The 15,139-nt window shown below is 34.6% G+C and overlaps 1 protein-coding gene across 4 annotated transcripts in view; it reads right to left on the bottom strand.

The window, feature by feature from the left end:
- The window catches only part of MLIP (muscular LMNA interacting protein), a 165,253-nt gene that overhangs the window by 102,699 nt on the left and 47,415 nt on the right, over positions 1-15,139 (bottom strand). For 3 of the 4 annotated variants that reach the window (XM_032140872.2, XM_032140871.2, XM_058432601.1), the window contains exons 6-8: positions 4,606-4,671; positions 4,439-4,522; positions 4,239-4,298 (exon numbers count right to left, since the gene is read on the bottom strand). In XM_032140872.2, coding sequence (XP_031996763.1) covers positions 4,239-4,298; positions 4,439-4,522; positions 4,606-4,671 — 210 coding nt within the window. The remainder of the gene's footprint in view (positions 1-4,238; positions 4,299-4,438; positions 4,523-4,605; positions 4,672-15,139) is intronic. The other variant, XM_032140873.2, reaches the window with a different exon arrangement.

The raw sequence follows: 15,139 nt of genomic DNA, 5'->3' as shown, positions 1-15,139 counted from the left end.
GTAGGGACATGGATGAAACTGGAAACCATCATTCTCAGTAAACTATCTCAAGGACAAAAAACCAAACACCGCATGTTCTCACTTATAGGTGGGAATTGAACAATGAGAACAGATGGACACAGGAAGGGGAACATCACACTCTGGGGACTGTTGTGGGGTGGGGAGAGGGGGGAGGGATAGCATTAGGAGATATGCGTAATGCTAAATGACGAGTTGATGGGTGCAGCACACCAACATGGCACATGGATACATATGTAACAAACCTGCACATTGTGCACATGTACCCTAAAACTTAAAGTACAATTAAAAAAAAAAATGAATTCAAACCAAAAACAGTAAACAGACATCCATATGTAGGCCAAAATGTTTTGTTTGAATTTAACAAATTCAAATATTTGAAGATTGTATATAAAAATCTAGATTGGATTAAGAAAATGTGGCACATATACACCATGGAATACTATGCAGCCATAAAAAGGATAAATTAATGTCCTTTGCAGGGACATGGATGAAGCTGAAAACCATCATTCTGAGCAAACTATCACAAGGATAGAAAACCAAACACATTTTCTCACTTATAGGTGGGAACTGAACAGGGAGAACACTTGGACACAGGGCGGGGAACATCACACACCAGGGCCTGTCATAGGGTGGGGGGCGAGGCTGGGGGAGGAATAGCATGAGGAGAAATACCTAGTGTAAATGACAAGTTAATGGGTGCAGCAAACCAACATGGCATATGTATACCTATGTAACAAAACTGCACGTTGTGCACATGTACCCTAGAACTTAAAGTATAATACAAAAAAAATTCAAAAAAAAAAAATTACCGAGAATGTAAGGGAAGAAAAGATTGAACACGTCATGTGAAAGGTCATAGAAGGTAACAATCAAAATACGTAAGAAAAAAATGCATATCTAAATACATCATGAAAAATATCTGTAAGATCATACATAAAGTTTTAAAAGCTATAGAGCAATTCTGTAAATGATCACTCTATAGCAGAGGAACAAGTATCATGCTGACAAAATACTTCCTAAATATGTTGTTGAAGAAAAAGAAACCTAGGGGGAAAATGTTGAAGAAAGAGTACCTACAATCTTATTTGCAGCAAAACTATAATTTAAATGAAAAGGCAAAATAAAGATGTTATCATGAACAGAGTTCACAAAATCTACACAAAAAGATCTTGCTTTATACAACTTGAAGCAAGATTCCAACAAGAAAAACAATAAATCCAGGAAAAAGCTTTGAATGTGTGCAAAATAAGGATCGAAATCAGAAATAAGTATCTAAACAAAGGAAAGATCAAGAAGTATTCAGACATAAAGTTCAAAACAATACTAATAAATTGTATATATATGTGCTTGTGTTTGTATATACAGGTTGATTAAAAACAAGTAGAAAGTGAAAAGTGCTATAGTACTTACAAAATTTTGGGAAAAGGCATTTATATGTTTTAAAATTGGTACAAAATTAAGCATAATAACTGTCTTTAATAATGTATATGTCACTACCAGAAGTAACAAGATATAAAGCAAAATTTTCAAACTGTTCAAACAAGTAAATATCAAAATTGTCTAAGGAAAGCAGAAAAAAACAAGAGAAATAAAAACATTTTAAATAGAAAACATGAAATAAGAGAGCAAAACTTCACCCTAACATAACAAGAATTGCAATAATTATAAATGGCTTAAGGTCTCTGGTAAATAGAATCTAATTGAATGTAAAACTTATATGCAGAAATATGCTGCTCTGAGAAAATTAGACAAAAGGGTATGAAAAAAGTAAAGTAGCAGTAAAAGATACATCTAGGACAACAAGAATTAGAAATTATAAATATAAAGTCACTATTTTAATACTCAAGAGAAAAACGTTAAGTTAAAAAATGATTATATATGCTGATAAAGCTTCTAAAAACTCAAAAACGAGAATGAATGCCAACACACAAGCACCAGCAATATGGTTTCAAAATATACAAGTCAAATCTAATAAACACTTCTTTAGACTTATCTCTCTCTGACCCTTGGCCGCAATCAACACAATTATATTCGCAAACACTCTCTTCTTACAGCTTCCATGATATCACATTGCTCTGATTTTCCTTACCATAAAAGCCTTTTCATTCTCATTTGCTCATCTCCACCTTCTTTGTCAGACCTGTGATGTTATGTTCCTTGGAACTCCGTACAGGACACTCACGGTGTCTACGTGCCAGTGACCCTCAAATATCTCCGATCAGCTTCAAACACACAGGTTTAAGCTTTCTTGATAAGCACTTCAAACTCATCCTTGTCTAAAACTGACATAACCCTCTGCCTGCCACTATACAACTCTTCCTTCGCTGTTGTCTATCCTCAAAGCAGAGACCTGCAGTATTCTCTCTCCTTCACTACCCGCACCCAAACTCTCCGCAAGCCTCAAACCGTCATGCTTCTCTCTAGCTCTTCTGAGCCCACCCTATCCAGACCACCATCACTGACTATTTCCCTGACTGCAGCAGCCTCCTCACAGCAGCCATATTGTTCATCTTCTATGGTTTCATATTATTCTCACCATGGTTTTATGTCTCCCCATTTTCTTTGGAATCCAAGCTTCATGCCATGGCAAATAAGTGTTTAAATCACTGTGCTTAACCCAGTTTCTCAACATCATTGGCACTGTTCATCCCTAGCTCAGTGTACAGCAAGCTCATTGGCTAACTTCTTTATCTTCATACACACTAAGCTCTTTCATGCTTCAGGAAATTTACACATGCCTGTTTCTCTACCTGAAAGCTGTTATTCCTGATCAAAATTTCTGTGGCTGGCTCTTTTCCATCTTTGGGTCTCAGCTTGAATTCTACCCCTTGATCACTACATTCAAAGCATGTACCTTAGGTTACTCAGCCTTGCTTATGTTCCTAGTGCCTTGCAGCACCAGACTTACGGTAGGTGCTTAATAAATACCTGTTGAATGAAAAATTGCCTTAAATGTAGTGGCCTAAAATACTGGGTTTTTTAACACCATGAGCATTAAGTATTTGTTAAAGAAACCAGTAATATAGATTATTATTCATATATAACTTCTTAAATCCTATTCTCATTATATTTAATATAATACAGGTCTTTTACATGTTCAATGAATGAAATATGAAAAAATGTATTTTAAAATTGATATAATATCTTTGACAATCAAAGTTTTAGATTAAAAGGCTTAAAGGATATACAACAAAATAGACTTCAAATACAGAAATTACAATTATCCACTTGTGAGTCCTCTGCTAAAATATAATTAATATGACAATAATGGATTACTGGGTTTTATATGTCATTACTAATGGATATCTATTGATAATATTCCAATTGAAAATTAGGATTGCTGTTCTAGATATGTGTAGTTCTATACATTTGAAAATTACTTTAGAAACACAGTGTCCCATATTTTAAGAAAGGACAGGAAAAAAGTATACTAATTCCAAGGAAATAAATAAATAAGGCTGACCAAAAAAAACAGTAACTAATAACTAACAATTATCAATAAAGGCAAAATCATACACATTTTGAAATTTGGATGAGTAGAGCTTAAGTGTTTGAAAAAAATAATTTGGAGAAATGTGTTATTTTATCCTAACAAATGAAAATAACTATTTTATAAGAAGGAAATACGTACTCAATTACAACAATTAATAGTTTAGTAGTGCTCTAACAATCTAAAATATCCAGTTTTATTTCCCTTTGAGTCAAAGAATAATGAAATAGATTCAATCAGCAAAAAGAAAAAGAAACTCTAGAAATAATACTTCCGTTAAAGCTCTTAGACTAATTTTACTTTAGTCTACTTCATTTTTTACTTCTCTATTTTTAAGTGGCTATAAATTCCATAAATATTGAATCTATAATTTGAGTGAGAATGAGCCACAAATTATACATTCTAAATGTCAATGTAAAAAAAAACATAGTCTAATATATTGGCTTTCAAACTGTTTTGAACTTGACCCACAGAAATAGATTTTACTTTGCAACCCTGTATACACTTACCTTGCATTATATGTGTACATGTAAACAAATGTCAACAAAACCTATACATTATGTGAAACCAAGTGTAATATTTACTATCTTTAAAATTCTACAAAAAAGACTGATTGCTATTAACTAAATTTATTTCTCAATTCACTATTGGACCTTGACTTGCAGTTTGGAAATCATTGATCTAATAAATCTTATGGTTCCATAAATTATATTAAATACATACATACTTTGACTGTGTCAGAACCCAACAATGTCTTTGGGGACCTTGAAGGAGAATCAGAAGAATGCTGAAAAAAAAAGAAAGGAAGGAAAGAAGAAGAGAAAAGGAAAGAAAAGGACAAGCCTGTGAGGCATCATACTAAAGTAGAGGAAAATGAAGAGAAGCAAAGCAAATGTTTGAATTGCACATTCTAGTCTAAGGCATTACCATAGACAAGGAATCCTGTAAGACCTTATCAATGGTAGCACAGAGCTCTTCAGTTTGCTGCCTGAGCTGTGCAGGAAAATAGAGCTGGAAGAATTGAAACCAGGTACTGGGTTAGCAATAAGTTTTGGAATTGCATACCAAAAGCAGGGGTAATCTGAAGTTATTACCTCCACTGGTGGTTCTAGTGTGTTGTCCTTGGAGACACTTTCAGTCTTGGCTGGTTCATCTAGTGCCTAGTGATAAATGAAATAGTTCTTATATGAGGCCTCTAGTCATACAACTGGAGTTTTCTTTTTCAAAGAAAGCCTTGTATGTATTAATATTCCAAGAAAAAAATATTTAAAGTATTTGATGAGCTATTCTTTAACAGGAATACATTTTTATTTTAGGTCTTAAGTTTAAGTCTTTAATCCATCTTGAGTAAATTTTTGTATAAGGTGTAAGGAAGGGGTCCAGTTTCAGTTTTCTGCATATGGCTAGCCAGTTTTCCCAATATCGTTTATTAAATAGGGAATCCTTTCCCCATTGCTTGTTTTTGTCAGGTTTGTCAAAGATCAGATGGTTGCAGATGTGTGGCATTATTTCTGAGGCCTCTGTTCTGTTCTATTGGTCTATATATCTCTTTTGGTACCAGTACCATGCTGCTTTGGTTACTGTAGCCTTGTAGTATAGTTTGAAATCAGGTAGCATGATGCCTCCAGCTTTATTCTTTTTGCTTATGCAGTCAATTTGGCTTCAGATTCTCTGTCTCTCTAATGATGGGAACTAGCCAAAATCTCTATTCCATTGTTTTTCCCTCAGCTGGGCCTAATGGGCACATTCAATAGTCATCCAGAGAATTGGGCAGTTTATCTACAACATTTAGGGCTCCTTTTGGCACTCTCTTTTCTGGATTCTCCCCTCACATTCTAGTTTCTGTATGACCTTACACTGTTCTCTGTTTCCTCATCTAATAAGTCTGCTGGGTTGTTGCTGAATTTTCACTACTTCATTGTGACCAGATAAGGGACTACCAATAAGGTGAGAAACTATAAAATCTAGAAACCAACCTAGTGCCACATTTTTATGCAAGCATTGACTCTACTACAGTTTCTACCTGCCTTGGTCATGCTTCAGTACCTTCAGATAGTTTTTTATATTCTTATCCAGAGTTTATCATTGTTATCTGTAAAACAGTTGGCCTAATACAAGCTACTTCTCTATTTGCAGAAGCAGAATAAGGCAAGCTAATTTAAAATTAATTCAAATTTCGATTTTCAGCACATATTTTCTTTATCACAGAGATTGCATAAATTCAGTCTCAAACCTGTCTCAGGGTAGGCTTGTGACTAAAGGTTATTTTTTCCTACCCTAAGCCTAGGTTGATATAAGAAAATCTTATGGCAATTCACAGTGGCTCACACCTGTAATCCTAGCACTTTGGGAGGCTGAGGCAGAAGGATCACTTGAGCCCAGGAGTTCAAGACCAGCCTGGACAACACAGTGAGATCCCATCTCTATAAAAAATTTTAAAAATTAGCTGAATGTGGTGGCATACACCTGTAGTTTCAGAAACTTGAAAGACTGAGGCAGGAAGATGGTTGAGCCCAGGAGTTCAAGACTGCAGTGATCTCTGATCACACCATTGCACTCTAGCCTGGGCAACAGAGCAAGACACTGTCTCTAAAACAGTAAAAATAAAAAAGCGGGGTTGTCATTTCCCTTTGAAAATGGTTTTTTTAATCATACTTCTTGCAACTGAGAGTGTAACAATTCAAAAATCTTGACTTCTTAACGGAGATGCAATTCCTGGTCACTATCTTACCAGAGCATCAGCACCATGATAAACGTTCTGAATTTCAGCCTGCTTTTAGTATTTGACCCTTGGGGATTTCCCCCACTTTTTTTTTTTATGAGCTCAGCTTTATACTGGGTTGAACACACACAAAATTGTCAGTATTCAACTGAAAAATACTTGCCAAGATGGCAATTTCATGTGGCTTGACTTGTTTTTTAATCCAATTTTTAAATTGATCATCGAATATAGGTATTTTACAACAGGAAGTTTTTCAAGCAATCTCGTTTCAATATACTTTCAAAGTTTGAAAATCTATAGCTAGAAAGGTTACACAAAAAATATATGCCATGAGTTCTGAAGACAGTTACAAAAGAGGTTACCAAAAATTTAATAAGCATTTGTAGGCACAAGACAGTTATTTTCAAGAGAAATATCGTCACTTGAATATATATGTTCTGGTAGATTTGTAAACAGAAAAATCAAAGATTCAGTTCTCTATTGTCATGTATTTTATAACTTTTTAGAATTACAGATTCCCTTCTCCTCTTATTTAGATTTACCTCCTATTTCTCATTTCTTTATTCCCATTCTGAGGTAGACATATCCTGACAGAAGATGTTATGCCAGCTGTGAAACCATGGACTCCATTGCTCATCAAAATCTCTTTTCCTCCTTCTAACAACCAGGGATCTCCATCCAGAACTATTAGCCTTGACCAAGAGGTACCAGGTCCAGATGCTAGAACTGCCATTTTGGCATGGGATATACCCCTAAGAATTCAGAAAAGTGACTTTAAAAGATACAATTTTACCATCCCATGTTTTAATAGCTCATAAAGGTAAATATTGTCTGGAAATTTTGTTTTCAAAATCCACTTCTCTGTATTAAATAACAAAATTTGGAAAGTTGGTTATGATAACCTAATAAAAACATTCAAGATTGCGTCTTTCTTACCATAACAAAAATCTATTTTGTGCTTTCTTTTGTCATTCTTTAAAATTATGATTAATCATGAGAAATGATTGGCAGGGAACTGAAAATTTCACAAAAATAACTCTTCACTGGTGTTCAGAAGGTTTAATATTTTCCTGGCATGGTGTTTCAGTCACCTCCTGTTCACCTTGTTAATGGGGGAGAGGTTCCTTTCCTTGTGTTACAGGGATAGATGGTTACATAACTCTTGACACTGTACAGATAAAATCCAGAACAGTTTATTAGTCACATATACTCACAGTCCAGGGAAGGGGGACACCATAAAACATGCAGGGCCACATGGAGGTCACAATAAGGAACAACCAGGGGTTGTGGGTATCCAGAGAGTAATGCGCCCCTGGTTCCACCAAAGGATATGATTGGCTTGTTTGAACTGGAACCTATTACTAAGGCATACTCAGGAATTCCACCTGGTCAGCTGGATAAGGAGGGTTGTTTGGCTAGAGAACCTTATCTGCAGGAGCAGAGTGAAGAAGGGAACTTGCAATTAGGCCATTTGAGGCTCTCTCAATTCTAGCAGATGTCAAGGTAGCACAGAATATTGGGCCTTAATTTTAGACCTTACACCTCATGTGACCTCTACTATAGAGAAAATGATGGAAACAAAAAATGTCAGAAATTAAAGACCAGGACTAAGAGCCAGCTCGTTAGGACGGGATTTTGTTCTGGCCCTTGCTCACCATTCCAACAATGCCTTTCATATGCTCCTCACTCAAAAGCTGCTCTTTAACCACAAAGAACTGCTTGAGTTATTTGAACTTGTGGTGATCTTTTGAACTACATGTAATTAACTCTCCCCAGATCCACTCTCAGTTCACTTAGAGAATTCCTATTCATCCTGAAGATCCAAATCAAACTCCTTTATAACATCTTTCTTGGCCTCACACCAGGCAAAGTCAGCCATTCCCTGTTTGGGGCACCATATCACTTTGCACATATCTTAAGCATATTGTATCATAATTACTTTTTAAACTATATCTCTACCCTACTGGACTATTTGTCCTATTAGACTACAGAAAATATGATATTTATGTTTGTAGGCCCAGTATACAGAATATGATAGGTGCTTAGTAAAGGTCTTTATGATGAATCACTGGGTAAACCAATGAATAAATGAAGTTAAGTTAAATTAATAAATGAATCATAGAAGTAATATGATTTAAATATTCCCTGGTAAAATGCTCTAGAGAAGTGATTTAAACTCTTTGAGTAATTTAATTGACAAATAAACTATATCTTTCTCTATATTACAGCTAAATTTGTTTGCCATCAAAGATTTGAGCATATAAATCAATGCTAGTGCAATGCGACTATTTCCTTTTTCAAACCAAACCAAATAAGATTAATATTTTAATTAGTCTGTGGAAACTTACTCTGGCAAACATAACTTTTATTAGGTTACTTGTGATATTGAAATTCACTCAGAGAATGACAGAACTATCTACTCAGGTCCGTTGGAAAACTATAGAAGATAACTGGTCTTAGGTCAGTAATGCTGAAATTTTGAAATGGCACAAGATACCCAGATTGCATTTTTAAAAATTGGATGAGGGGCTTATTTTGAACTTAAACAGTCTTGAAATTTACTAGAATTGATTTTTTTAATTGACTGTGCGTTACTTGTCAGATGTATCATTGTGATATACACCTCTTCTAGCAACCATAAAAAGTAGCTTATTTTTCTATTGTCCAAAAATTTCTTTTAAAAAGCATATTTTAAATCTCCATTAGTAAGAATTCTGACCAGAGATTGCTTTTTGGCAAGCTAGCCAGCAGGAAGATATTGTTCCTCTAGATTTATTCATTTTGGGTAAAAGTGTCTTAAAATATTAGCTAATAAATTATTGTTATTAAAAATACACATTTTCTACCAAATTGGACTACAAAAATTGAGGCATAAATGGAATATTCTTTGAGCTCATTCATCTTAAAGAATTCTTAACTAATACAAATAATCAGAAATACTCTCATTAGAAGTGTTGGTAGTTTGTTCAGAAGTGCCAACTTTGGGGCCCAGCTTTTGAAAAGACACCAAATAAATCTCATAGCAGAAAATAGTTTCTGGACTTAGCACTACATTAAAATTAAGAGCCAAGAACTATGAAAAAGCATTGTAAATCAAAGTCCTTGTGTAAAAGTATGCCAATAAACTGTAATGGGTATTCCCAGTTATGAGTGTCCCTGATGAAACTGCAAACACTTTTTAGTCAAATATATGAAGTTAGTCTAATTTGCTCCCTTAAAATATAGGATGAAGTTCTAAAAGTTGGGAGTTGGAAAGTAAACTGCCTCCAAAGGAAGAATGATCTAATAGAATCTGTAAACTTTTTGTTATACTTAGACTATTTGATTGAATTTCAAAAATTTCATTTCTGAGTTATTAGATTTTAGTAATGATCAAATCAATCCCCCAAAATTATGTGTAGCCTAAATTCTCCTATACTTTGTTAATATGACCTGCTGTGTGGTAGAATAAATCTCCTAAGGACTACAAAATACTTACCGGACTAATACAAAACCATTTGTAGGATAGTAGATATTGTTAGAAAAATAAATCTCACTTCGATTGTCTAGTTGGGGATTCAGGTCTGAATAACATTCACCGCTGAAGAAAAGGAAAAAAGTACACTGCAAACTGAAGGAGCTTGCAGACATATAAAGTAGGGTTTCTTTAAAGATCTAGGAATATTTGCCAGTAAAATATTTTTACATGATTGGTTTAAAAATATCAAGAACTGAAGAACTCTACTTGGTGATTTTACTCCCAAGAGCTTTGGAAAGTTAAATGTTTGTTCCTCCTACAGAGAAGGGAGTTTTTGCAAACCATTCCAACCAGTTTCAAACCCATTCCAGCAAAGCTCAATGGTAGGGGAATCTATACTTTTTTTGCATTTAATTAAGGATGTCAGAAGGGTGTTCTTTATTTCCAGAAGCACCTCCTTCACTGTAATTTGCCTCATCTCTTTCAGTAGCTCAAGGAATTGAGCTGGTTTGTAATCCATCACTCTCTCAAGTCATCTCAGAGCCACATTATTTCCCATTTTCTTTGAATTTTTCCACATAAAAACAAAATACTCTTCTTGCTCTCATTTAATGAAGATATAAATATATTTTAGCAAGTAATGAAAACAAGTCTTGTAGGCAGGGATCCCATATGAGCATCCTTTACTCAATAATTCACTGTAGCTAGCTGATGTCACTGTAGGGTAGAGAACAGGGAAGCCTGAGAGCCAGTCAGAGCTCCTCTGAGGTCCAATTTAGCAACTTAGTAACCATGATGCTTTAGGGAATTTACTTAGCTTCTTTGAGCATCAAATTCTTCACAGAGTTGTGAAGATGAAAGCGCACTTAGCTCAATGTCTGATACACTAGAGTATTCAATATGGCAGCCATTGTGATTGTATTGTCTAATCTTCAAAAGTGCCAGATTACTTCTCCTCTAGCAGAAGGCTGTTCTATAAGCTTTTCCATGGAAGTAGAATTGATGAGGCTTATTCTGTCCTAAAGAAAGACGCTTTGCTATTGTTGTTTTGATTGGCATACGGTAGTCTACTTTGTTTTTATATGCTTATGAGCAAAAATTTGCCTTAAGAGCCTGTGGAATAAAATTGGAAATTTTAGAGACCTATCTGGCCCCAAACTCATTTATTTAGTGAACATTTAGTAAAGAATATAGTATATCTATCTCCTCAAAAAGTTCAAGATAGAGAAAGAAAGCAATAAATATGCATAATTAAATACAATTTGATAATTTTTTTAATTACGCACATAGTAGACAACTACCCGAGAACCATTTACCATGGATTTGAGTCCTGGACTCTTCTCCATTATTAAAGAAATTGGGAACACATTTGCCTCTTGTACTAGAATCTAAACTAAGCAATGTTTCCCTAATATAGGTCATGTGCTAAATTGGCAATAAGGTTTTGTTAAATTTTTAGGACATAAAGAGTCTTTTTTTTTTTTTTTTTTTTTTGAGACTGAGTCTCACTCTGTCACCCAGGCTGCAGTGCAGTGGCATGATCTCGGCTCACTGCAACCTCCACCTCTCGGGTTCAAGTGATTCTCCTTCCTCAGCCCCCGGAGTAGCTGGGATTACAGGCATCTGCCACCATACCCAGTTAAATTTTTTTTGTATTATCAGTAGAGACAGGGTTTCACCATGTTGGCCAGGCTGGTCTCGAATTTCTGACCTCAGGTGATCCACCCTCCTCGGCCTCCTAAAGTGCTGGGATTACAGGCATGAGCCATTACGCCCTGCCAAGATATAAAGAGATTTTAAAATATTCTCACCTAAGGACATATGTTTAATAAGATTGGAGTTTAGCAACTCATGCTTTAAAAAACTAAATAGGCAACTTAGCTGGGTGTGGTGGTGTGTACCTGTAGTCCCAGCTACTCAAGAGGCTAAGGCAAGAGGTTTGCCTGAGACTAGGATTTCAAATCTAGCCTGGGCAGCATAGCAAGACTCCATCTCAAAAAATGAAACAAAAAATCAAAGAGGTAACTTAGAATAAATAGGCTTGACAGCTGACAGGATATATCAAAATTTTGCCTTTTTCTTTTTATGCCATCGTTTTTAGTAGTTGTTAAAATAACTAATTTCATATTCCTTGCACCAAAAAAAAAGATGTTTATCCTATAACTTTCCATTTAAAGAATTAAACCTGTAATTATTTTTTGCTACTTATAAAACTGAGCTGCTCCAGAATTCTTCTCTTAAGTACACACTTCTTATGAATCAAATGTATCAAGAAAATGGCAAACAGTAATGCCATTTATTAGGAACATTGTACCTAGGCCCAGCCCTAATTTTATCCTCAGAAATACTTATGAGGAAGTAAGCAGAGAATTTAAATAACTTTCAAGGAAAAAATTTATATTTTCATGGAAAAATATTAATCATTGGTAAGACAATAAAGATGCATATTCTTTGATTTTACGGAAATACTTCTTCATTCATTCTCTCCTCCTTTAACAACTACATGATAAAAATAATAATCTATTTACTTGGAATATTAATATGTGTCAAATAGTTTAACTTCTTACCTATTGCTATCAGACTCAGATGATAAGAAGAAAAACTAGTCAGTGAAAGAGAGACCTTTAACTTTCTCTGCAAAAGACAGCACACATCAAGATATATCACAAGACTGATATGGTTTGGCTGTGTCCCCTCCCAAATTTCAACTTGAATTGTATCCCCCAGAATTCCCATGTGTTGTGGGAGGGACCCAGAGGGAGGTAATTGAATCATGGGTGCCAGTCTTTCCCATGCCATTCTCATGATAATGAGTAAGTCTCAGGAGATCTGATGGGTTTATCAGGGGTTTCTGCTTTTGCTTCTTCCTTATTTTCTCTTGCCACCACCATGTAAGAAGTGCCTTTGATTCTGAGGCCTCCTCAGCCATGTGGAACTGTAAGTCCAGTTAAACCTCTTTTTCTTCCGGTCTCAGTTATGTCTTTATCAGCAGAGTGAAAAGAGATTAATACAAAGACTAAAAATAAAATCCATATCAACTTAGTTTATCTACAGACCTTAGTATATTGTTGAACGTATTGTAATAAAGTCTGTGGACAGTCACGATGTAATCTGATTACTTTATAATCATTTGTATTTCATCCTCATGTCATTCTTGGAGAAGATGATTATTGGCAGGAGATTAAGCCAAAGACCCTGATAAGTCAACACAATAAAAATCATACCTTACATTTATCTCTCCCTATAAATCCTCATTTAAGACTTAAGCTACAAATGCTTCCTTCTTAAAGGTTCACAGGGGAAAAATGATAGAATATGGAATAAGATATAAATTTAAATTTTGATGCAGAAAATAAATTACAGAACGGAAGTACCAGAAACCTCATGTTCCCTGCCAACAAAGTGTACTCTTTTAAAAATGATGGGCTTCATCCAGGGTTGATTAAAACTGAAACCAATCCAGTAATTCAATGAGAGCTTAATGTCTCATTGCAAGGGATGCCGGTATTTTAATTCGGAAAAAATCTTGCTTTTAAAAATAGCATCATTTTTTAAAAAGTAATCTGGTTTCTCATTAATTATACTATATGCTGTAGAACAGAATGTGGCATAAGATACCCATCATGGGTTTACTCCAATTGTAGAGATAATTGTTGAAATAGCTAAGACATGAATTATTTTTGTTAGCTCCAGCTTCAAGGCATTCCACAGCATGGACCCTACCCAAGTATTATAATGAGTCTACAACATTACCTACTCCTGAATTGTGGTGTTCTGTGTGATACCAACGGGATCTCAGAAAGCCTTCTGTGATTTAAAATATTGCAAGATTTTTATTCTTCCATAAATAGAAGAGTTCCTCAAGTTATAGTCCTAATTTTCCCACTCAATTCAGAAATAAATCCCTTTTATTTCAATGGCATTAAGATAAAGTCTATTGTATAAACAGATGAGTATAAACGATTAAATTGTCAGATTTATTTTTTAAAACTATAACACTGAAAGGAGCAATACAATATCATTCAAAAAATACTACTGAAAATGGAGGTAACTCATAAAATCTTTAGATAAGCCTTTGATATTTTAAAATTCTTACAAAGTAAAATTTCTTATTGAGGAACACATAACATGGGAAAGCCAGCAGAAAATATGTGGAATAATTTAAAGGACCTAAAGAAAAAAAAATTCACCTCACATCTCAGACCTTTGAATAAGTTAAATATTTATGGTTCAAAAACTATTCTGGCCAAGAGACAATAACCTACAGTAGTCCTTATACAATAATTCAGCCCCCTCTAGAATAACACTATTTTAAATTTAGATATCATGTTTATATTTTTTGTATGAAAAATAGAAATAATAATTTTCCTACAGAATGTTTTACTTAAAATTAAAAACACAAAACCTTTTGCACATGAACTTGTATAATAGGCTAAATATACATCAATACCACCATACACATTTATGAAATGGGTTTGTAATAAAATTGGAAATTAAACTAATGACTCTTCATTTTCACTGACTAATGAATAAATTATAAACTATATAGTTTAGTTAATTAGAATTGAATTCTGGAAACAATCCTAACAGATTCTGGAAACAGTACTGACATCTAGTCTTATCTCACAAAAGACTTTCAGAAAGAATTAACTTTCATTTTTCTAAATAGGAAATTTACATAGTAGCAGAACATAGTTCCAGAAGAATGTGCCTAGATGAGGCGAGACAAGTATGAGGGAAGGACGAGCATGAAAGCAGGCTCCTCATCTCCTCTTTGCCTCACTGCTGATGGAGAGTGATTCTCCCACATCTGTGAAAGCACACACTTGTGACCAGTTTCCAGAAATAACCATCCAAAATAAGCAGAGAGTCTGTGGTGTGAGAACTCTGCCACCATCTCCCATCATTATGGCCCTAGAATGTGGAATAAGGGGCAATGGAAAAGTGTCCCTTTCCACAACCTCTTGAAGTCTCCTGAAATCCGTGTTTTAGTCCCATCTCATCTTTTAACAGGCAATAAGGGGTAGAAATTCATGAGAGATGCTAGGGAAAAAGCTGCAGATTTTCCTGCAGCCTAATGAACCTCCAGTTCAAAGCACTTACATATACAGAACATGGATTGGACACTACCTGCGTATAATTTGGAATTAATGTCCACCTATACACTACTTGTTCCACTATCAATTCCTACTTATTAGATAAGAGATCATACAAAGGTTTTATTCTTCAGATCATGCTAAAAGAATAAGAATGTAGATTTATAAACCAGTGATCATAATACCACCTGGTTGGCAAACAACGTTTTGATAAATGATAGTAACAGTCTTTGAAACACATAATTACACAGAAAAAACATGGACTTAGTGCATTGAGAAATAAATTGACTAAATACATAATCATAAAAATAATATATGAAATAAATAGTTTCATAGACTTGTTAACTCATTTC

The sequence above is a fragment of the Hylobates moloch genome, unplaced genomic scaffold (assembly GCF_009828535.3).
Source record: "Hylobates moloch isolate HMO894 unplaced genomic scaffold, HMol_V3 SCAFFOLD_20, whole genome shotgun sequence".
Classification (NCBI taxonomy): Eukaryota; Metazoa; Chordata; class Mammalia; order Primates; family Hylobatidae; genus Hylobates; species Hylobates moloch.
Note: the sequence above shows the minus strand (reverse complement) of the source record. Positions and strands in the feature narration are given on the sequence as shown.